This window comes from Paramisgurnus dabryanus, chromosome 13 (genome assembly GCF_030506205.2).
Source record: "Paramisgurnus dabryanus chromosome 13, PD_genome_1.1, whole genome shotgun sequence".
In the NCBI taxonomy this organism is placed as follows: domain Eukaryota; kingdom Metazoa; phylum Chordata; class Actinopteri; order Cypriniformes; family Cobitidae; genus Paramisgurnus; species Paramisgurnus dabryanus.
In genome coordinates this window covers 23,583,015-23,606,651 of record NC_133349.1, presented here as the reverse complement: position 1 = coordinate 23,606,651, position 23,637 = coordinate 23,583,015, and the positions used below count along the sequence as shown (strand labels likewise).

The window sequence follows — 23,637 nt, the reverse complement described above, 5'->3', positions numbered from 1 at the left end:
AAAACATTTCAACTTTTCACATTTGCCGTTCCAGTGATCAAATGCTTTAACTTGTTTTAAGCATGTTTTAATTCACATTTGTTACCATTCACTATTAATGAGAGTTATGCAGTTGAAATTTTATATTTGCATGAAGGTGGTGTTTGGGGACTGGCCCTTGCAAAGTGGGCTTTTGCTACAAGGCGAAATCAGTAATGTCGTTAGAAAATTTGGAACAAACCGATGTCTCCACCTGCTGGATATTTATGGTAGCGGCCCAATTGGACTGTTGACGCATTCTGTTAAATTAGAATGAAGTGTTTCTATGTTGTGCTTCACAAAGCCTTCCAGCACTGCTCATTTTCTTTATCTCATTCATCTTATACGCCCTATTAAGATATTGAAGTACTCTGCTAATGGGCTGGTGAATCCATCGACAAATTAAGTATGTTAAATAATAGGCAACACTATAAATGTTTTTTGTTTTGTTTTTAACCCATGGTTGGGTAACATATGGAGCAAATTCAAACAGGCTTTATGGGTTGAAATAGGTTAATTTAAATTTGTCAAAATTTTACCCAAACGTGGGTTGAAAACAACCTTTTTAAGAGGGTAGACACATCCTAAAAATTAAGCTATGCAGAACCATTAAGAAACTCTACAAAACCTTTTCCGAAACGAAAATAATTACATTTCTTGTTAGTATATGATAATTAGCCAAAATGAATGCATCATATTGTTATTAATAAAAATGTCTTTAAAAATAAATAATAAAACAAATCACCTTACAAATATATTTATTACCTTAAAACAATTCGTTTTTTACTTTCTAAAGAAATTAAGTTTAAATTCATATTAAGTTTAAATTCGTAACAGCAAAATACAATGCGTCAATAGTTTCTTTCCGTTTCCACTTCATGCATGACGAGGCAACAAATGGTGATCAGTTCTGCAACGTTTTAATTGTTGCTGAGAAGTAATAAAGTAATTAGCAGAGAAAAACCAGACAGTGTGCTTGGGCCCCGTTTTACGATGCTGTCCTGGGTAAAGCCTTTGAAGATACCCGCAACTAAGTATAAGTGTCTTGTTTATATATATTTTATAATGGATCGTGTTTTTTTCTTACTATTGTTGATTTTGTTTTTGTGTTGAAGCATATAGAAATAATATATTGTAATAAAAAGTAATAATTTAACGAATATATAAATTAATTCAATGTAACCTATGTTACTGTAATTGTGTTGATATAGATGTAGGTTGTCTCAAAAGTCATTCCAGGTCCGCCCTCAATCGCTTTGCACCCCATAAACAGTTAAGACTGTGATTGTGGTTTATTGCCACACGGCCACTAATATGGCTTTCAGGGGCAGGGCACAAATAGAATATGCAGGCCTGTCCACAAGCATCAAACTAAGCTTTATTTATGCGAAGAAACGGCATCCGGGCCGTAAACGGGACACTAAACAGTGGGATGTGAGATAAAGGAAGAACGAGAGCGAGAACATGTGAGATGTGTAAAACTGTGTTTCAAAGACTGTAAAATAATTCTTGCAGGATAGAGTAAAAATAGCCTGGGATTACATTCAGTGTCAAGGGACATTTATGTTTGTGCTGTGTTAGTCTGGAAGTTTATGTGCACTGAAACAAAACACTGTAGTTAGTGACACCTTATTGCAATATCGATTATCCAGATTTTTACTTCAACAGAAAAAATCCTTGACAGATCCCTCCAAATGTGTGAACGCTGACAATTAAAATTAAATGTATAAAACTATTGAAATAATATAATAACGTTTTTACAGAGTCTTAACGAAATTTAACATTTATCAGAAATTTATTTATCATGTACACAAGTGGTATTTCATTTGAAAACGACTAACACTGTTGATTTGAGGTATTGGCGTATGCACAGTTTCTGTGTGTTCACATAACATTGCAAGCATGTTACAAAATTCAATGAAATATCTTAATGACGAATAACACAACATAAATTAAATCATCTTGATACATAGGTAGTTTAAATACATCTAGGTAGTCACATTTAACATTAATACATTGCGCTACAAGTATTTTTTTTATAAAAAAAAAACAAAATCTGATATTCATGCAAATAATCATTATTTCATTTCGCAGATCCTTGAATTTCCCTGAAATCATGAACTGGAACTTAAAAAAAAAAAGTTAACAGATTTTTAACATATTTAAAATGTACACTTTGCTAAGAGCTATAGGCCCACAACAAGCAAGCCAAAAAGAAGGGAACTATATCAACAACAAGCTGTACACAAAGACACAACCATATATACAAGCATACTCTTAGATCAAATGTTTGTGCAATGTACACCTAACATATTACAAAATTAACAGTATATCAATAATAATCATGTACTATTAATTATAATCTACTTTTGTTGTGCATGAATGAGGGAAAAGACAGGCTGATTCACAAACACTGTCGCACGAATCAGATAACTTCATCCACTGCAGTGCGCATTTACATTCCTCGTTTAAATGTCTTTTGGACGATCTTTATTGCATTTCTTCATCTTCATCCTACGGTTTTGGAACCAAATTTTGACTTGTCTCTCTGTGAGATTTAGGAGTCTTGCCACTTCGTATCTACGGTCACGCGAGAGGTACATATTAAACAGAAATTCTTTCTCCAGCTCAAGAGTTTGGTGCTTAGTGTAAGGACAGCGCTTTTTCCTAGTAGACTTCGCATGTAGCCAGTTGGACGCAGGGTTATCTGCAAGAGGGGTCGGAGAGAGAGAGCTAGTCATGTTGCCACTTAGAAAATACTGCGGCCATTTTATGACCAGCCGAGTCGGAAGAAACAAAGGTCTAATAGGCAACAGTAAAGGGCAGTCTGAATTCTACTTCATTCGTATATTCTGGAAAATCACACTGGATGGGTTGGTTCCCGGATACATTTTATATGATGTACAATTTTATGTGCAAGCTATAATTTTTCCCGTGCTGAAAGAATTGGCAACACTGAACGAGAGGAAACAAGGGCCTTACTATCTTAAAGAAAATAATGCTCAAAAGACAGATTGTTAATCTTATGGCAACAATTTCAGTTTTATATCCAGCATTTTAACATGCCATTTAAAACATTGTAATTTGTAATAAACCACACTGTAAATTTGGAGGACATATGACAGGGATTTGGCGGGCACAGGAACAGTCTTTATACCGTTATGTTTACCCCCTGATGATATAATAAACTAATAGCAAAGACACTTTTTCATGAATACACCTAATCATATACTGTTAAATCGAAACGCAAAAATACACAGATATGAAACTCAAAAAAAGAAAGAGGCCTTATTGTAAGCTTTATAAATTACTGAATTAAACCCATAGTGTAGAAAACATAATAATAATTATCTGCGTGACAGTTACTTTGTTCAGATGTTGTGTATTATCGAATTGGCGTTGTGTACAAATAATTAGCTTTAATGTATCATAATTTGAATATATATTTTGATTTGGATTCATTTACATATTATCAGGTTGATAGGGGATATGCAAGAGAAGACAATCCAACATTTCAAAGCGCATTTTTGTTACAAACTGCGGACTTACTTGGGTCTAGATCATGCTTGGTCTCTGCTGAAGTTTTCTCATCTTGTGACTCGCTTGAAATTGCATCGTCCGGTATCTTCCTCTCTTTCTGGGTTGTATTGTTGTCTGTCTCGGGCACTAGAAGTGTATGCGTCCCGCTCTCACCATTTCCGACCATTGGTTCAAGTTTGATATCATGGTGCATATCTGCAGATAATCCCGTGAAAGGCAGGGACGCAGACAGCGGCTCTAAAGCCCAGGAACGCACGGATGCTCCATCCACGGGCTCTCCTGTTGAACACGGATGATGAATGTACGGGTGGTAGGCGATGGATGCACTGCCAGGAGGCTGCACGGGCACGGGACTCCATGATGCGCCAAAAATAGACGATTTGGCCTGGAAGGTGTACGACTCCTGCTCGCCATATTCAAGTAGCGTCAGCTCCCGAGCCTGCTGCTGGACCACAGGTCCAGATGAGAACCTCGGTACCAAATTATCATCATTCTCGTGTGGAATGTGTGAGTCAGCGTAGTAGCTCAGTGTCCCTAATGTCGACATAATAAAACCGAGACCCAGCTGCAAGTATACACCCACAATGAAACGGACACAAAAGCAGAATCCGTGGAAATCAAGTAACTACTTGACTTCACTGTGAACTACAGACCTCTGATAAGTTGAACCATTGCAGAGATGGGATTGGATGTAGGAGGCACGTGACTGTGGGAGAGAACGTCGGAGATAAAGGGAAAGCCTAACCAGCGCACAGTTAAACGGCCTCCATTTTACAAGTCATATTTTTAATGGCATGGCCATGTGCTTTTATGAAGGTGAATTTGATTTTATTCATGTTGTTAAGCTCGTAACAAAAACTGGTATTTGATAAGCATCACTGTAGATGGTCTGGATCCAAACGTTAATAGAGTAGCCAATTGTTTGCTATTAAAAATAAATCAGCGGGTTGATACAAGTCATTGCTTAAGCCTATTACTAGTTTAGTCATTGCCACCCAATTAAAGATCACCCACCTTGTTGACATCATGTTTTACCCACAAATTTTGCAGATATTAAGTTAATAAATACATGTATTTTGTGTGGCCTTTGTAAGCATGAAAGGATATAAAATAGTTATTTACATGAGCCAGATGTATGTTTTATATGGAAATAGGTGCCATGCAATCTTCAGTCTACTTTTGACTGTGATGTGCACACAAGATAAATATAAACGTTATCTAAGAGATGGTTTATTGAACAAAACATACTGAAAAAGTTAAAACAGGAAACTTCACATTTGCTGCCTTTGCAGATTTTAGATTTTCTCATACTTTTTTTAAATGGTGACAATTAATAAATAATGACAAATTATCGAAACTGCAAAAATGTTGCTGCGTTTTTTCTAGTATATCATTAAAAATCCACATGTAAACGTTAGTTTAGGCCTTTTGCGCATGCACAACCATAACGTTGTATGGTTTATATTATTATAAATCATTAAAAGATGCTTCACATTCAAACGTTAGTATTATTGCTATATTTACACATTTACATTTTTGCATGTGTCAGACCCTTTCATTCAAAGCGCCTTGCAGTGCATTCAATGTATACATTTTTATCAGTATATTTGTTCCCAGGAAATCAAACCCACAAACTTTGAGTCGTTGACACAGAGCTCATCTAATTAAGCTACAGGAAAACTAATTAATTTCTGTAGTTTAAATGAACTACATATTATTGCACTACATATTATTGCACGGGCTGTAGTACTATAACAGAGCAAAGCATCAACAATGAGCTGCATTATTTTTCAAAATTAAAAACTGAAAAATATAAATGTGTTGTTACAAAATATCATGTCTTAATTACAGCAAATTTAATATAACTTAAAGTCGCTCATCCACATTTAAAAAAAATACTCTCATATATACAAACTTTATATTGGATTTTATATAGGCTATGTGGTGTTTAAAGCCTTCCTGTGATCTTGTCCTATAGGAAGAGGGAATTTCTGGGCACTTCAACAGACTTTGTTTATAACAGGGGCTATTACTCTGTTTTTCTTCGGGTTGTAACTTGGCTGTCTGGTCTGAATATGGCCAATAAAGCTTTTGTGTTTTTTTTCTCGAGCACAGTAGACGCATCCGGCATTCTGGGCGTGATCTCGGTCTCTGATGCGCACGCGGCTTTGGCCAAAGTGCATTGATCGTAACCGAGGCCTTGCTGTGTCTATCTGCATTCTACTAAACATTTTTATTGGGTTTTAACAGCAATGCAGCATTCATTTTATAAACTGCCCCACACAGAAATAATTGTGCATATTTATATAATTAATATATCGATTTAGCTTAATATTGTTGATCATTTTGATGTTTGAAAAATATACTTTCCTGTTTTCTTCTCGAATACGTCGCGTTTTTCTTGTCTTGTGACTTTTGGTGTTGTGCTGAATCTCACTGCGAGGCAATTAAGACAGTTTCTTGTTGTGGGGATGTAAAATGAAGCCCAACAACATGAAACTACCTAAATCACTCAGCAGTCTTCGTTGTCTCTTTCTTGAGATGATAAGTGAAACATTTTTTCCGTATTTATTACATTCTGCATTGCAAAAGCAGTCAAGCACAATAAAATGAGCTTTTGTCGACATTGACCTATGATCTTTCTTAAATATTCTTTTTACAGTAAATTTTGAGGTGTCAGATAATCTGTTAATCGAGTATTTCTCCATTGTATTAAATTTAAAATTGAATCCAGTTGTTCACATTAAAGAAATGGGTTATTATTAACTAATAGTGTCTATTTAGGGTGTTCATTGGACCATGCAGTACTGACTGATTGCAGATTTTGAAGAAGTTACATAATGCATTTTACAGTTAACAAATTACAATCACCACAAATGTTCCTTTATAAATAAGTTTTAGGAAATCACGACTGCTTGAAACAATAGGACATGTGTTTACAAGTGCTTTTAACGACTTTTACATGCGTTTATTTATATCTGCCACCTTTTAATTATCAATTTACAGCCAAGTCGCATTTCGGCCAGTGTTTCCAGAAAGTTTTTACCCTTTCAACACTATTAAAACAAAATAGGACTCCTTGTCGTAACTGTACAAGTTTCTACAGGACCTATGGCTATTACAGCAAATACATGACAAGGTCGTACTTAAGACGGAAAGTATTATTATTTTAAAAATTGTTTCATTATAGTTATTACAACATGCAAATATCGCAGTTATATACAATAAATGTACAATATTGCCTGAATGCTATTTACAATGAGTGTCAATAATCACCTTCAGCATTCGGGTTTTTTCTCGCTATACCTTTTACATTGATGTACTCTTGACAGTTTATAAATAGCCATGACATGTTATGACGACAGGGATGTCAAATAAAATTATACATTAACAGATAAAAACGTCAACAGTATACGACACACAATAAGTTATCAATAGTATCTTGCACAAGTCAAATATGCACGCACACCTATAAAGACGCATTGTTGTGAGTAGGCAACCATTGCAACTGATGGAGGAGGGCGCCAGAGCACTATAACCGATCGAAGGGGGCTTCATGAAAAACTGAAGTTGGCCGAAAGCTCACGGATTCGGTTTTCTCGGCTCATCTTCTTAAGCTTCATCCGACGGTTCTGAAACCATATTTTGACTTGTCTGTCCGTAAGGTGAACACTGCGGCTGATCTCAAGGCGACGCTCTCGTGTCAAGTACATATTGAAGAGAAACTCTTTCTCCAACTCTAGAGTCTGATGCTTGGTGTAAGGACACCGCTTCTTGCGGCCACTCTTCGCCGTTAGCCAGTTTGCTGTACTCTCATTTTTGGAGTCTCCTGCTGAAAAGTTGAGAAAGTATTAGTACAAAATTACCAATTGAAGCTACCATCCATTTTAAATATTATAGGATAAATATTTGGTAAAACTTTCCATTAGAGTGCCCATGTTACGCATATATTACGATAGCACTTAGGAAAAAAATAATCATGGTTTTATTACAAATAAATAAAAACCATGGTTAGAAATGTATGAGTAGCAGTATGCCACAGTACCTATTGTTTAAACATGTTTTTGTACTTTAACATGGATTTACAAATGGTAATCAATGCGCCAAAAACTACTACAATTTAATTATAATAAAACCTTGCTTAACTTCTGTAAGGGAGCAACAATTCCTATAACAATAACAAATATCTATAAAACAATGAAAAAGTACATATTCAGAGGGATTATGTAAATGCTCTCTAACGTAAACACTGTGTGTCCATATATTGAGATACTACTTTGAGACCTGTTTTGTGTAGTCATTTTAATTGTTGTCATTTTATTATATTTTTGCAAATTGAAAGAATATAAAAAATGGTTGTTCAACAAAATTTTAAATAAACTTTATTTTTTGTTTGTAAGAACAAGTGCTCAAATGTAGTGATTTCTCTTAAATGGCCGTTGAAAAGTATTAATTGAATTTAAGTAGTTCACAATGTAAAAACCAACCATCCACACCACAGAAGCATTCAGAAAAGACAATTAATATCTCATATTTGTATCAGGTGATTACATGTGTCAGTGTCTCATAAACAGAACGTTAAATACAATTGCATAATATGTAATGACAAGGGGATAGTCCAGTTTTATTATACTGTGCAAATTTGCTTCCATTTGTTTTTGTTAGCAATACGCTTTACGAGATTTCTATGTGATAATTAAATAACATTTAAGAGACTTTGAGGAAACGATATGTTTCCTCACACGTTTATTGGTGTCAGCTTTCTATTTGAACGAATGTTATGCTGTGTTTGAAGCACTGCAGAAGGGTGTGTGAAAAGCAAATTTCTTAGTGGCCAAATGAGGATTGTTAAACGATGCGCTTTTGTTAAAATAGACCCCGTCGGCAATATGTAATAAATAGGCTTCATATGAGAATTTTCAAGTAATACCTTTACGAGCCGCATGGTAAAATTAGTATAAGCATTGCAGTTGCATTATAGGCTTGGTATTGATCATATGAATTGGTATGAGTTTGCTGCACCACATAACATTTTTATTTAGGAAAATAAGTAAAATAATGATTATTTCGCCTAAAATAACGAAACATTATGGTATCTTAAAAATCATATTTGAGATATTACTGTAATATACAACATACGCATATGAAATGTGTGTATAGCCTACCAGATAAACTCCATATTTAATGCTCCAGTTTGCCCCAAGGACTTCATGACATGTAACATGCCTTGTCTTCGTGAGTGAGGAACACAACCTACCTTTAGTAACATTCACCGCCTTTTCTGGACTGTCCGGCGGTTCGGGAGATGAAGCGGTTCCGGTGGACCCCTGTAGCTCCTTGTTGGTTTTCGGGGCGCATGTGGATGGCTCGTCGTTCTCTTCCCTGCTTGTTTCGGGAGTAATGGCTGAAAGAGAGCTGTCAAATCGGGTCGATCGCTGAGCAGCAACAAGAGTCGAAATAGACTGGTTGTCTGGAAAACCTTTAGATGTGGTGCATGTCTGAGACAGGCGGAAGTAACCAGGCACCGGAACACAGCCGTTATTGTTGCTAGATGGACATGAGTTTGATGTCAGCCGCGAGTACGATATATCCTCTGTTATTGTTTCTTTTGGACATTTGTCAGACTCGTATAAGCAGTAAGAGTTCTCCTCTTTTATGGTGGGCGAGAACGAGCGTGGGGTAATTTGGCTATTGGGCTGTTCAATGCGACAAGACCTCGACGTTTCCAGCCATGCTTCCATGCCTTGATACGGCCCACATGTAGGTGCTACATTTTGGGAATTGCCCTCACTCCGTTTAAGTCCAGGAAAATAGCCACAGTTAGATAGTCCATAAGAATACTCGGAGGTCGGCTGCAAGTAGACGCTGTTTTGGTAGTAGTGCCCACTTCCCTCGGCTCGTCCATGGATTAGCGAGTCAACCAGAAACGAATTTCCTGATGGACTATCGGAGCATGACATCTTCGTGGTATAATTTGACGGTGGAAGAAGATTGCCCTTTCTGGATGACATTTCTTGTGCAAAACATGCTGAATATAATTACTGATAACTATACAACTCAGTGTGAGCTAACAGCCAATTAAATCGCACCGAGCGCCGATGACTCCTCCCTCTGCGCGCACGTAACCCTCGAGTCCCATATCCATTTCAGGCTACTAGATTTTTTAAAAGTCAAAACTGTATAAACTCGATAAGTCGTTTATGTAAATATAAGCGAGTTAAAACAGAATTTAATACGAATGGCGTTATGTTTCACCCATTGAATTGTGTTAACGCTCACGCTGTCATTGAACCGCAAAGCCGCGTGAGACACGTATATAACACAAAAAAGCAACAAGGTATCGAAAAGGAGATCAAGTGCTAAAATAGTAAATCTTTATGATACACTGTAATTACCCCAACATCCATTTAAGCACATAAACAGCGAGTTACAGTCTACTTTTCCGGTTTTTATTCATGCGGTGGTCAAAACAATTTATTTGCTACACTCAAGTTCAAAATGAAAGACGGCTTTAATTCTTTTCAGAATTACTTGATGTGGTGAATGAGGACTTGCTGTACTAGAATATTACTGGGACCGCGATAATTTTGTAGCAAAGACTTAGACCTCTATAGTGGAGTTCTAATGTTACATTTAAATGGTGTTCAAGAGAAAGTAAAGCTTAAATACTTCATATTTAAAATTAACAATAAAAAACATAGAGGTATACCTAACCACAGTCCCATCACATACTATTAAAGTTATTTAACAGTAGTGTACGTAAAACAAAAGTTTTTATGTAGCTAATTGCATTTACGTTTTGCTGTTGTGTTAGGAGTTAAAAAAAAATTTAGTTCGAAAGCAGGCTATTTGTTGTGATACTCTGCATCGTTAAAACATTTGTCATTTATTTTATTTAACCTCATAAAATTTTATGTTAAGTTTATTTATCTCGGACTGGCTTTATTTTTGTGTTTTTTATCAACCTAATTGGCTTATTGATTTTGTAAATGATTTTACCTTTTTTTTTGCAATCAGAGTTTTCTTTGTAAAGGTTTTAACGTTATTTACATCTCCACATATCTTTGTATCCTTAATCATTTCATTCAACAGAAATGTATTAATAATAAAAAAAAACCCTAAGGGAGTCACATCATTTGCAACATTGCGATTGTATGTTTTCTATACAATCTATAGATAAAAATGTTTAATACTACATGGGGCATCTTGTCCGTTTAGGACTGGTCTCAAAAGAAAAACGTGTGCTCATTATAAAGTATGGCCTAAAGACAAATTTCTTAGCAGTAAAGCAATCCCTGCTCCAATAATCAGGAATAAATTGATTTATGAAATCTTGGAGATATTTTTAAGAGGTTACATTTGTGTTCAAAGAAAATATAGAAATATTGGATATATGTAAATGTTCTCTTTAATTGAATAAACGGATGAGTTTTGATGTCTGTTATACATTTCTGTGTTTCCATCGGGGAATCGAAGGGTGTGAGATGGGTGCTGTAAAATCAATGTAATTTTATATAAATTAGTCAATGAAAAATAGAGAACATTATGTTTATTACAGCAGAATAACTATACGCAAAAGTATTTTAGATTTTCACATAGCCTAGCCTTTTGGGATAAAAACCACGTGAAATACCCACAGCTCCGAAAGCCCGTCAAACTACCTTTACTTTCTTACAGTTTCTATTAAAGTACCCTTATAACAGCCATTACATTACTCTTGGACTAATAAAACTACGTTCAATGGTACTATGGTACTTTTAGGCCAAGCGTATGAGATGCTCATAACCTATACACTGCAGGCTATAGAACACGCAATCTTTATTTAAATGCAATGCTGACAAATATAACCAAACGGTAGCTCGGCTTTTTACCTGAAATTTGTATAACCACGAAGACCGTTGTCCTTTGCCCGTACACAAAGTAAATAGCTTCAGAAAGGATTTTAGATACACGGCAATGACATTGATCTGAAGTGCGCCACCCAGTGGATGTGAAGCGTATCGTCTAAGCACCTAACCAGTCCGCAATCCAGCCATGGTGGGACACTGAGACAAATGATGGCGGAAAAGTCCGTGAACACAAGCTTTCAATGGTTCCAGCCGTTGTTTTCTACCTCTTAGTCACAGTTAATAACCTTGGTTCTCAGACGGTTTATGGCACCTCACTCCAATTCTACAAATGCTCCAGACTAAGACTGCTTTTATGACCGAGTTGCTGCAGCAACGGGGGGATGTGCCGTAATTAGAGCGAAATTCCTGCGAGCCTCAAAGGATGCGCGAGCCATCAGGGCCATCACGTAAAGCAGTCGTTATTATCTTACGGTCAACTTTATTTATTAGACTTCTGAGTGGCATAAGCCACATCAGATTTGTGACCCTCTCGCGATGGGTCATCGATATATTGATACAGTGAAACTGTAAAATTATATGAGCTCACGAGAGACCGTTGCTCTATCTTCCTCAAACTGGAAAAGCTATAGTTTCATTTCAGAATTTTCAAACGCTTTTGTCTAGATGCATGAAACATGCCACTTTTAAAATAGCATAATATGAAGGTAACACTGACTTATCTGTAGGATTCGACAAAGGCCTTTTGATTCATTGAGACATACACCGCCATGTTTTGGGCAGTTCCGTAATGGATACTAGGCATTAATAACTGCACACCACTTGATCCTTGAATCAAAAGAAAACGCGTGTAGGCAATATAATGCTAGATCCATCAAACATTTGATCCTTCTCCAGGAAGAAGACAGAAAACACAAGATGTTTCAAGAGACTGATTTATATAACACTGAAGAGATGCAATAAACATGAGAGATTATGGTGAACATGAGCTCCTGCAACAATAATAGAAAATTTCACGCACATTAAAGAAAGGTGTGAAAATCACAAAGCTGAAACAGAAAATGTCGTTCTGATTTTGGTTGTCAGAAGTCCCAAGTAGGCTATAGTGGGTTCACTTATTGCTTTCACCTTAACGTACACGTATCGCACAAAATAAATATGACTTTCTTCTGATTTTCTAATCTTAAAACATTACCAAAGGCTAAAGTGTTATGTCTGGAGAATCAACAACAACGAAATCTTATGTCGACTTTAAACTCAGAAATACAGAATTCAAATAAGAGAATAGCGCGCAGGATGCGCCCAGTGCGCAAATAGGCTTATTTTCATGAAATGTGTGTTATTTACTGTAAAATAATAGTTTAATAAAAAGCCACAAATAAGAAAGTGAAAATCACCTTATGTCCATTAGTAAAGTCTCTCTTCCAAAAGCATTTTGCAACCAAATTTGATTTAAAGAATACTTGATACTTTGCGACACAAAAGTTTATAGTCTAAAAATAATAAAGAAAATCGCCCTGTAGGAAGTAATAGAATGAGGTACTAATAACAAGTTAATATTTTAATAATAATAATAATAATGGAGGAGTCTTTTTCAACTGTAAAGATATAGAGAATACGAATTTATTTTGATGAAAGTCTGTCAGAGGAATGAAGGTCACATCTCGTCTCGCAGCAGCCTGGGAGCCGGAATGTGCATCCACGAACTTGAAATGTACCATCTTCGCATTAGACGGTCTAAAGCAAAGGGTTCGTGGTGTAATACTGCAAACGGTCTCTGTTTAGTTTCTTTTCTTTCATTCTTCTGTTTTGAAACCATATTTTGACCTGGCGGTCGGTGAGGTTAAGCATTCTGGAAAGCTGTAGCCTTTTCTCTTTGTTGATGTAAACACTGAAGAAAAATTCTCTTTCCAGCTCTCTGATCTGAAACTTGGTGTAAGGACATCTCTTTTTTCGTAACTTCTGTCCATCTGCAATATAAAAAAGAAAGACTGTAAAAATGTGAACGTTAGCTACATTAGACTGTTAAATTAAGAAATAAAAAAGACAAACCGAATATGAAAACTTTTGCGTTTGGCTTAATGCCACTGTTTAAATTGAATAATATGTATGTAACTTAATGTGATGTTCCGACCTAGACTACACGAAATTCTAAAATAATCTCAAGGTCAAAATAAACGAAATCTGTAGCTATACAACGATAGTAAAAAACAATGTATTTAATAAAGATTTACTATTTGAATTCAGTTATGAAAACAAATCTAGAAATTCAGTCATGACCTAAAAAAAACATTCTTTATATTTTACTTGTTGTGCACCGATGTGCATTCAAAATTAATACGAGCAAAATGTTTGTTGAACCCTTAAAAATACGTAATTCATGAAAAGTAATGGTAATACGTAACTCATAAATATCCCAAATTATAATGAAGCACTGTAACGCAGACTTTTGAAAACTCAGGGAAATGGCCCATCATTCACGGCCAATTTCAATTTCGAGCACGTGATCTCGCGTTTATAACAAAGTTTTGTTAGGGTAAATATACAGGGCCCTCCATAAACCTTATGCGCTTATAAAACAGCATATAAAACCTTTAACAACAGCACGTTAGATTAGAAACGTTCTCACACGACTGCTGCGCGTCTTTAATACTGTACGTACTGCCGTTGCCGCTGATTTTTTCCTCGTTGTTTCCAGAAGATGACTCTGGACTGCTCGTCTCTTCACACCGCTCCGGCTCATCCGTTCCCCGGCAGCTGTCGCTTCCCGATTCCGCGGGTGGAAGCGCCTTGCTAGTCGCTCTGTCCACCGGATGCTCTGTCGACTGATTTTCCGCATTCCCGTATGCTGTCTCGAAAAACTGATCAAATGCTTGGGGAAGCACTCCGTTTCTCCCTACGCTGCCATAGACGTTGGATGTGTGGCTCGTGTTGGAGTGGTAGAGAACCGAGTTGTTTTTCGACAACATGTCCCCCAAAGTTCCAGGATTGGGCAGGCAGTCCCTGTGCACCATGTCCTCTGTCGCGTAGCAGTGTGGCAGATTGCCCCTGGAGTGCCACTTGCTGGACGTGTCAATGGCATAGTCCCTGAAAGACACCTCTCTAACGGTCTGAACCTGTGGCAGATTAGACGTGGAGTATGAGTATGTCATGGGGCAAGAAGACGGGGTCTGGGTCAGAAAAGGAGGAAGACTGGAGAATTCCGTTCCAGATACGTAATATGTGCAGCTGGGTAAATACATGTTAGACCCAACGGATACCCGCTCATCAAAATCCATCATGACACTTGGTTGGGCACACCACTACCATAGTGCTGCCTCGCATCGTTGTACAGAAGTGCTTCAGCTTCAGTGGCTTTGAAGCAGATCCGCGGAGCAGAAATTTTGAGACGTGAGCTGACGTGGAGATCCATCTCCATCCATTGCAGAGAGCGCCAGTCATGTGACCAAGGGCAGAAATTGACATGTACCTCTAAGAATATTGTATGCCAACATGTGCAAATGTTCAAGTGGAGGAGCGAGCGATACTTGCATTGACGAACGCGTGCAGATTGTGGACTATACAGATCCGGACACTTTTGATTGCTGGAGAAAACCTTCCGCATGACCAAAAGCCAACACGCATTACTGACATACCATGGCTTATGGTGTTTATGGATTTGTCTTATGTAGTCACAAACATCACGTGTCTGTTTACCTCCTGCAAAATGCATTTCATTTGACTGCTGTAGCGAATATGAATTTGCTTCTCTGCTGGTGTTGCGCAATTAATGATGCCACGTGATTACCAAAATTGGACATTATGATTTGATCATGTGCAGAATAAAATTACGTGTCTGGTGCCAAATATTTGTCTGTTATTAAAATAAGTAATACAAAATTATTTGAAACCGAGAATAGACTGCATAGGAAAAACTGAAGAATACTGTTTATTTCTCTTTATTTTACAAATACAACAGTGTTGTTATAATGAACAACTTACCGGATAGTAATTGATAAAGTGGTTTTGTCTTTTTTATTTACGCAAATAAAACATGGTCTTATTCTAAACGAGTTTAGAATAAAACCACAAATTAAATGTGAAAGGGCAAAATTATTAGATTTTTATAAGGGCGATTAGTTAGATGTGCTGATATCACATTGGTGAATGCGAAAATAACAATTTTAATCTCTGTATGAATATGAACACTGTAATTAGAATACCTACAATCTATTTCCGCTTGTCTCATAAAAGCACAACCTAATATTTATTTAAAAAAGCAACTATTTGTTTATTAGTTTTACATATTAACTAAAAAGACATATTTACTTGGGAATTAATTTATTAGTTTGCATGCAGAATACAAAAAAATGTTTGTAAGCTTGCCAAAAATCGTTTAATGTATTTGCAAGTCAAAAAAACGAATTGTCACGGGTAAGTCTTGGGCACAGCAGTAGGAAGCGGATTGAAAACACAGTTAAGGCCCATAAACTTTTAACTTGGACTATGGCCGCCTTTGAATTACTTTAGCCAACATAGTAAACAATGGCCGGAAATTTCCAAATGCACAAGTTGTCTTAAAAAAAGCAATGACGGGGAATATACAAAAATGCACAATAAGAATGTGTTGCAAAATGAAACAAGAAATTTAAAAAAATTACACAACAGTAAAACGCACCATCAGTTTCTTTGAGATTAACGCCGAATTTTAAACACAAGTAGACATGCAATTGCTACAGACATTTGCTTTCTAATATTGTATGGCTTTTATAAGTAATCTTGTGCTGGGTGGCAGCTAAAACCAAAACCAGTCGAGGACAGACGTGGTTTTATGGTGCTTTTGGTATCTTGCTCCATCCATTGTCAGCTCAGACAAGCCATGGCCGTCGGAGAGTGATCATGAGACGCCACCTACTTGGAATTCGTGAACTTCAATGAGACCTAAAGTCACGGGTAACAATAGATTAAACAGAGACAACGGCCCCTTGCGTGTATTGGGTGAGATCTCGTTTTCAGCAAACTTCTTTCAGATTTGAAACCATAAAATAAAATGCATGAAAACATAGTACATCTATTATGCATGTTTTGCTCTACAACGTTTAAAATTAATTATTAATAGGCTATATTATGTGTTGTATCAACCCATGGTTTGGTAAAATATGGACAAACCCAGTCGTCGGGTTTAAATGAACTTGTACTAAGTTGTTTTAACCCAAACTGCTGGGTCAAATATGGATTTTTTTGTATTAATTTAACCAAACAGATGGGGTTTCCGTAGCATATTTTACTCAACTATAGATCAAAACACAACCCAGCATTTTTGCAGTGTACAGGTACAGGGGTTGTTTTTATGCTGTTACCCACATAGAAGCAGCTTAACTTCAGATTTAGTTTGGGGATATTTGAGAGTTTATCAGCAAGACCTCAAGTTCGGGGGAGGGTGAGGGTCACTTACACAAATGGGAGTTTACAAATAGTCTAAACAGCGCCCCGGATGAGGATTAAAGGTTTCCACGAGTAATTGTAATTCTTTCACGTAACTTTAGACTTTTCCTCACCATTGTTTTTGACTCACACGAGTTAGAGTAGAGAAGGGTATTAAAACAGATGACCGATAACTTTTTTAAAATTTCTCAAGTTAACACTTCTTAAGAAACACAGAACCTTCTTACTTAAGAAGCATGATAGCCCAATTGGCCTTCACTTTACATAACAAGATGTAAACAAAAGCTTATTTTTTGGCTTATATTATGCGTATTTATTAAATACACATGAAACGCATGTACCTTTGAATCTTCATCTCTGTTGAAAAACTCGCATTTGGCGTATAGGCTACAATAAATGTACCAGTACTATATTTTAAATGTTTATCAAATGTAATTAGAGAATACTTTAAGTAGGAATATACAAATGCCTTGTTCAATGAATTGTAAGAATGAGGACATTTAAAATAGAATTGACATTTATATTATTACCTATAGCCTATTATAGCCTAATTCATACATTTAATTTGATAATTGACAAATTATTTGAAACCCTGCTAGTTGTAAGAAACTTTATTTGAGCAAATTATTTGAATACATTAACTGCAAATAATTTAGGTTCACTCAATGTTTTATGTTAATATTTGTTGAAAACCCTTGTTTGGAAATATTATAAAATGAAAACCGAGAGGCTTAATATTAAAAACATAATAGTAATTTGTCAGGGCTGGAATGTGACGGTTTTTAAAAGTGTTTAGCTTTGTTTTTAATGCATATTTTGTCGCAATGCGGTTAAGGGTCCACTTGTAATTCTACTGTAACATGAAACACGATACTGGGATTAGACACGTTCATATGTAAGTTTATCTTTATAGAAGTGCATGGGGGTCTGTAACATCACATAGGCTATTAGCTGAGATCATAACAATATTAGAAATTACTGGTGAATAGATAATATAAAACAAACGGAACAAAATCACTGCTTTTGTTTTCGATCCCAGGCACAATGGCTGAAGGACAACGACGATGGTTGTCTAAACCCGACCTTTGCCTTGCACTTGCTTGTATTGATGTTGAGACACCTAGACTTGTAAAACAAATGTTTAACTGGGGGACAAATGCGCCAGTAGTGCGGATATTTATAAAAACCTATTTAAAACCAGAAGTGAAAACTAAGCAAACTAAATTAAAGTGGTACTGCACGTGGTAACATCTAAATTATAGATTTTGAGTCAAATACATTATTTAAAATCACTTTAAAAAAATCTAATTCTAAATACATTGAGCCACACCAACAAAACATGGTATATAAAAAGCTCTACAGAGTAACAAATGCAGTTTGCCGATTTTTACAGTGTATGTTGATAGCCTGGTCTGGGCTAATAATACATAATTTTTTAAATACCTATTTTGACCCAGATCTTCTGATATGAAACATATGACAAATTGTAGATAGAAAAAAACGTTTTGATAAATTTTAAAACCCATCAAGAAAATATATGCTAGTCTGAATGTTTAAATAATCGTCTTTATTAAAATAAGCAAATGATGGAACGTTATCCGAGTTTGTCTTCGAGATGTATTTCACAATAATATATAACATTTTATTTCTAAACCATTTTTAAACATTTCTTGTTTAATGTTGATGCTACGTTTTTAGCAATAATGTGTTCATTTTTTTTATATGTGGTAGTAACAGGGTTTTTTTTATTATTATTGTAGCTTGTTTTTAGACTGTGTGAAAGTATAAGACGACAAATTGCAGTATCCTGCTGTTTGTTTCTCTCAAATTATATTCAGTTTTCAGGCATTAGCTTACGTTATATACAGTTGGACTTCAAGCCACAAAATATAACTCTGTGTTATAATATATAATACGAGATGGCACAATCCGATAAGCTAATAAGCTAAAAGGTATGATACGTACCAATATTATACACACAAATCAAGAAAGTATCTGAATTGAAATGACAAAATCATTCCCCAGACTTGAGAATTTAATAAGATGCCTTTTCTTGTTGTGCCTTCGGGTGGCAGCACAGTCCAGCCTGTCTATAACTCCAGCCTGAAATGCAGATCCCGTCCGCATACTGTTTCTCCACACTTTCCATCTGCTTAGACATTGTGAGGCGACAGTTCATTGGCTGCCTACAGATTCCACTGAGATTTATTTGTGACGTAATTGAAAATGTCGCAGAACATCTAGTGACATTTGAAATTATTAGTACAATGATAAAAACAATTTCAAATTAGTGATAATATTCATGCTGCATCTTGCACTAAAAAATGCTGGGTGGTTTTAAATCATGGTTGGGTAAAATATTGACATTTTCCGTTAATTTAAACGGCTGAGTTTGTCCATATTGTACCCAACCATAAGCTGAAACAATCCAACATTATTTAAAGTACAATTGAAATATAGTGGTATTTGCGCAGTTGCATCAAATCTGTAACAAGAACATACATTAATATTTGTTGCCGTTTAAATGTAGTATAACTTATCTATTTAATGACAAAATCAACGCAAATAGTCACAGTGTATAACCAGTAAATCGAAAGGATGTTTTTACACCCCATTAATATTTAACCTATGTATCCAGAAAGCAGATTAGATTATTTAATTTCATTCAGTAATTTATTTAATTTTTCACACAGTGTGAGCGACTTAATTCTTATAATCTTAATTCTAATTAAATTTCATTTTGCGCGACTTATATTCACTTACAGTGTACATCTGAAATACTAATACATAAATACTAATAATACAGCCATATGCCATTTGTCACTAATATACACTCAAGGCCATTGAATGTAACATCTGTATGTAACATTTATTAACTATTTTGTCATCATGCCATCGTTTTGTGATTTTGTTTTCTACAATTTGTGTAAGCTGATTTCAATACAAATTATTTTATTTAAATTAGTTTGTCTTTTTTTCAGATTTCTACCAGTTATTTTGGGGTTAGGAAGAACCAATAAATAAAATAACCACATATTTTTCTAAGAACATGAAGCAGTGTATTTGTCCATGTTTGTGTACAACAGGTTCCAGTTACACAGAATTAAGTATTATGGTGCAAATATAAAAAAAATGGTCTTAGGAGCTTAATGTTTGTTATATTTTATTTAAGACAGTTATATATATATATATATATTAAATGTAAATATTGGTTTTTTTTCTGGTGGATAAATGCGATATATGGCAAAACAAGATCTCAGTATGGAAGCAAAAGCTTAATGGAGAGCATCAATATTTTACTGTAAATTGTCATCGCGTAGAGATCATTCATGAAGGAGAAACAGACCACTATTGCAAACTAGAGGCCCTGCTTTTTGCTCAATTCTATCTTTCTCTTTTTAATAAGATTTTTTTATCATAGTTAAAAAGGTTTAAAACAGTACACTCCAAAAATGTTATTTAAAATAGCTGGTTTTATTTATTGTTTTATACGTTTCTGAATCAACCTAAATACAACTATAAACCACGTCATTTTATGGGTAAGTTAAAATAGCAACTGCATGTTAGTGCTTTCTACAATGTAGTTGTAAGTGTGTACAAAAGAGACATTGTCATAGAAAAATATAGACGTCTAGAAGACACAGCGTGACACTCTTAAAAATAAAGGTTCAATAAAGGGTTCTTCACTGCTGTGCCATAGAAGAACCAGTCAACAAATCTTAAAATAAACATTTATTTCCTACTTTTTAATAGTGGAAACCTTTTTCACTACAAAAAAAAAATAAAAAATTCTGCAAAAGAAACATTCTGTGTATGTTAAAGTTCTTTAATGAAATACAGCACCGATCGAGAATACTTTAGGAAACTTTATTTTTAAGAGTGTATTCTTATATTATTTATATTATCTATGTTGTTTATTTTTTTCTGCAGTACATTTGATAGAAAATATTAACTGAGCCTGGTAAAAAAATGCAATGACCTCTATTTGACAGTAGATGGCAGCACCATGAAGCCTGTAGAAAAAACTTTAGAAAACATTTTCCAAGACGATAGATTTAACTTGCAGCAATAAATTGGCAAAAGGGGGAAATATTACACTTACTCTTTTTAAAAATAAAATAAATAAAATAATTTTGTTTAAATAACCCAGATTAAGAGCTGATTTACTTTCTGTTTCAGCCTATTTGCCAAGGTATAGGCTACTTAATGTAATGTAAACTGTAACAAAATAATAGATTTGCTGTTTTAAATATTTTGACACGGTTTGTGAGTAATTAACACGATTCAAATGTGTATGTCTATCACTTGATATGGGAAGTTTTATTTGCATATTATCTGCAATAACACAGGGGAATGTGTATATTTCGCAAGATGCCTGGAAGCGGCTATTTATTTACAAATACACTGTGTAAAAGGGGAGAAATGTAATCTATTATTTAGTGTACAAGATTTAAGATTATCGACTCATCAGTTACGCCGCGTGCAAGTCCACAGTCTCCAATGTACAGTTCTGTTTTTGTGAAAATAACCTTATCTTAATAAAAAATAAGCTACATACCCAGCTATGGTTTTGTCTCTACTTATTTTACATTGTGTGAATGTGTTGAAAGCAGTTGACATTCCTTTCAGGTCTTTCTTATAAAGACATTACAGATGAAAATGAATTAAAAAGTGGTGAATATGTGTACATTGTTCTGAACTGTTTATTTTGCCCCGTGCCAATGTCGTGACGTGACAGTCTGTACACATAGAAGTAAAATACATATTTTTCGTTTACTCCTGCGCATCTCATGACGTAGAACCGAAGATGGAATGGGTTTCAGAATAAATAATGTTGAAGGTCCTTCCATTTATACCACATTGGTATTTCAGTTTTAACATTTTTCAAATCTTAACTGATACCCTTGTATTTGTTGACCACTTTTTTTTCCTTCACCCGCCTGTTTTGAAACCAGATGGTCACTTGTCGTTCGGTCAGGTTTGTGTGAGCTGATATCCTTCTTCGTTTGTCCTTAGTGATGAATTTATTTGTGGCATATTCTCGTTCTAGTTCCTTTAATTGAACCTTGGTATATGGAACCCGCTTCTTTCTTCCTCGACGAACTGAGGCTCCTTCAGCAGCCGATACGCTCTCTGAGGGGTATATCAAAAGGTTCATTAAGTTGGATGCAAAAAAAAACATACAGGTCAATTTAATGATAAATTCCAATGTGAGAAATGTTTAATAAATAAGATCAGAAAAAAAATGCTAGGTTTGTTAAAGACAATATAGACTAACGAAAAGACGTGAACGGGAACATGCAAGGTTAAATGCAAGTTCTTTATGCAAATAAATAATAAAATTGCAATCATGAAAAGTAGCAAGACTACATAGCATTAATTTTTTTCTACCTATTGCGTGTAAAATTAATGAGTCATATGGGTTTCGTAAGCCAGTTTTAATGATAAAACATTTTTTTGCGATAGGCCTCAATTTTTCCGCAGACTGAAAGTTTTTAAACTAAATTTTCCACAGATAGTCTAGGGTTAATTATTACTGATATTGCACACAAAAATTATAATTTTACCTTGAATAGACGATTTCCAGAGGGTGTTTGACTGCGTTTGATCTTTTGGGCAGTACACCGGACTGCTCCATCCGTTCGTAATTGCCCAGGGTTGGTACGTCTCCACAGGCAGAAGAGACTCGTGTCTTGGTTCCGCAGGGGCGCTCAGCGCAGGTACCACTGGCACGTCAAGATAACTTGGCACAGGCTGGTAAGGGCCAGACGAATAACCCTGATAGAAGGCGAATTCCTTAGCACGAGAAGGGAACTCCTCTCCAGAAACAGACGTGTCCATGTATTTTTCCCCATAGGAGGTGGGCTGCGTGCAGGACTTTGGCATCCTGCATGGGTAGTAGCTGCCGCCAAAATATCCATAGGGCAAAGAAGCACCGGGTGAATTCTGAGCTGAGCAGGGACTGCATTGTTTGACAGGTTCTCCCATGCCCGACCCGGGCACCTCACTCGACGTGTAAGTCGTGCTCGGGGCCAAAGAAGACGGATGAGCAATAAGATTCCTGCACTGATTCGCAGCAAAATTGCCTCCCACAAATCCTTCCATGTTTTTGTTCATATCATCCAAGCCGTTGTCATACAGAAACATCACCGGGTCAATCCAGCGAGAATGGAGGAGTAAAGACGCTGTCATAGCACGCCCTACATGGAGCCTACCAGCTCTTTTAGTATTCCCCAAGACTGAAAGAGAAGCTGTGGATCTGGAGTAACAGATACCCATGCGCCCTCTGTGCGCGTCCAGCTCCGACTGCTATTGGACGAGCCGAGGCACGTGACATGCAAAGAGGCTGATAAACGTCTCAACTGGAGATAACGCCGATCAAGCACAGACAAATATACGTCACTTAACTGAAACAAAGTAGTGAGATTTAGTTAGAAATTGCTAAAAGATTCCGGTGCTAAGCTTTACGCATAAAGGGGAAACTAAGCTGCACTCTTGTGCGCAAAAGTGGCATATTATGTTTCATCATAGGTGTACAACTTAACTGCAAGATTAAATGCACACTACTAAAATAGATCTAGTAAAAATAATAAGATAAAAATAGATAACACAAAAATACAGACAACTCACCACATTTTTAAATGGTGAGGTTTTTAAACGAATTATTTAACCTTACTGCAGTAGTTTCCTGAAACAACAGCTGTTTTGTTAGTAAAGTAATAATTTCTTATGTCGCTATTTCCCCCTTTTGTCTAACAAGACATCCGCTTTAAATAATGAACCAAAACGTATTAAGTGTCTATTTTCT

General features: G+C 35.9%; 4 protein-coding genes across 5 annotated transcripts; all 4 read right to left on the bottom strand.

The window, feature by feature from the left end:
• Positions 1-759: 759 nt before the first annotated feature.
• Positions 760-5,994, bottom strand: hoxa9b (homeobox A9b). The gene is made up of 2 exons (XM_065261342.2): positions 3,568-5,994; positions 760-2,725 (listed from the first exon to the last, which is right to left on the bottom strand). The coding sequence occupies exons 1-2, from the start codon at positions 4,103-4,105 to the stop codon at positions 2,487-2,489; spliced, it is 777 nt and encodes a 258-aa protein (XP_065117414.1). The 5' UTR covers positions 4,106-5,994; the 3' UTR covers positions 760-2,486.
• Positions 5,995-6,489: 495 nt separating this feature from the next.
• Positions 6,490-10,876, bottom strand: hoxa10b (homeobox A10b). 2 transcript variants are annotated; one of them, XM_065261341.2, is made up of 2 exons: positions 8,816-10,876; positions 6,490-7,387 (listed from the first exon to the last, which is right to left on the bottom strand). In XM_065261341.2, the coding sequence occupies exons 1-2, from the start codon at positions 9,567-9,569 to the stop codon at positions 7,113-7,115; spliced, it is 1,029 nt and encodes a 342-aa protein (XP_065117413.1). In that variant the 5' UTR covers positions 9,570-10,876; the 3' UTR covers positions 6,490-7,112. The 2 variants fall into 2 exon arrangements, with proteins under 2 accessions (XP_065117413.1, XP_065117412.1); XM_065261340.2 differs by having other exon boundaries at positions 6,490-7,390; positions 8,816-10,866.
• Positions 10,877-12,307: 1,431 nt separating this feature from the next.
• Positions 12,308-15,385, bottom strand: hoxa11b (homeobox A11b). The gene is made up of 2 exons (XM_065260788.2): positions 14,068-15,385; positions 12,308-13,375 (listed from the first exon to the last, which is right to left on the bottom strand). Exons 1-2 carry the CDS (start codon positions 14,684-14,686, stop codon positions 13,143-13,145), a joined length of 852 nt encoding a protein of 283 aa, XP_065116860.1. The 5' UTR covers positions 14,687-15,385; the 3' UTR covers positions 12,308-13,142.
• A 4,899-nt stretch (positions 15,386-20,284) lies between these two features.
• On the bottom strand, positions 20,285-23,362 carry hoxa13b (homeobox A13b). The gene is made up of 2 exons (XM_065246152.2): positions 22,397-23,362; positions 20,285-21,962 (listed from the first exon to the last, which is right to left on the bottom strand). The coding sequence occupies exons 1-2, from the start codon at positions 23,106-23,108 to the stop codon at positions 21,721-21,723; spliced, it is 954 nt and encodes a 317-aa protein (XP_065102224.2). The 5' UTR covers positions 23,109-23,362; the 3' UTR covers positions 20,285-21,720.
• Between the last annotated feature and the right edge of the window lie 275 nt (positions 23,363-23,637).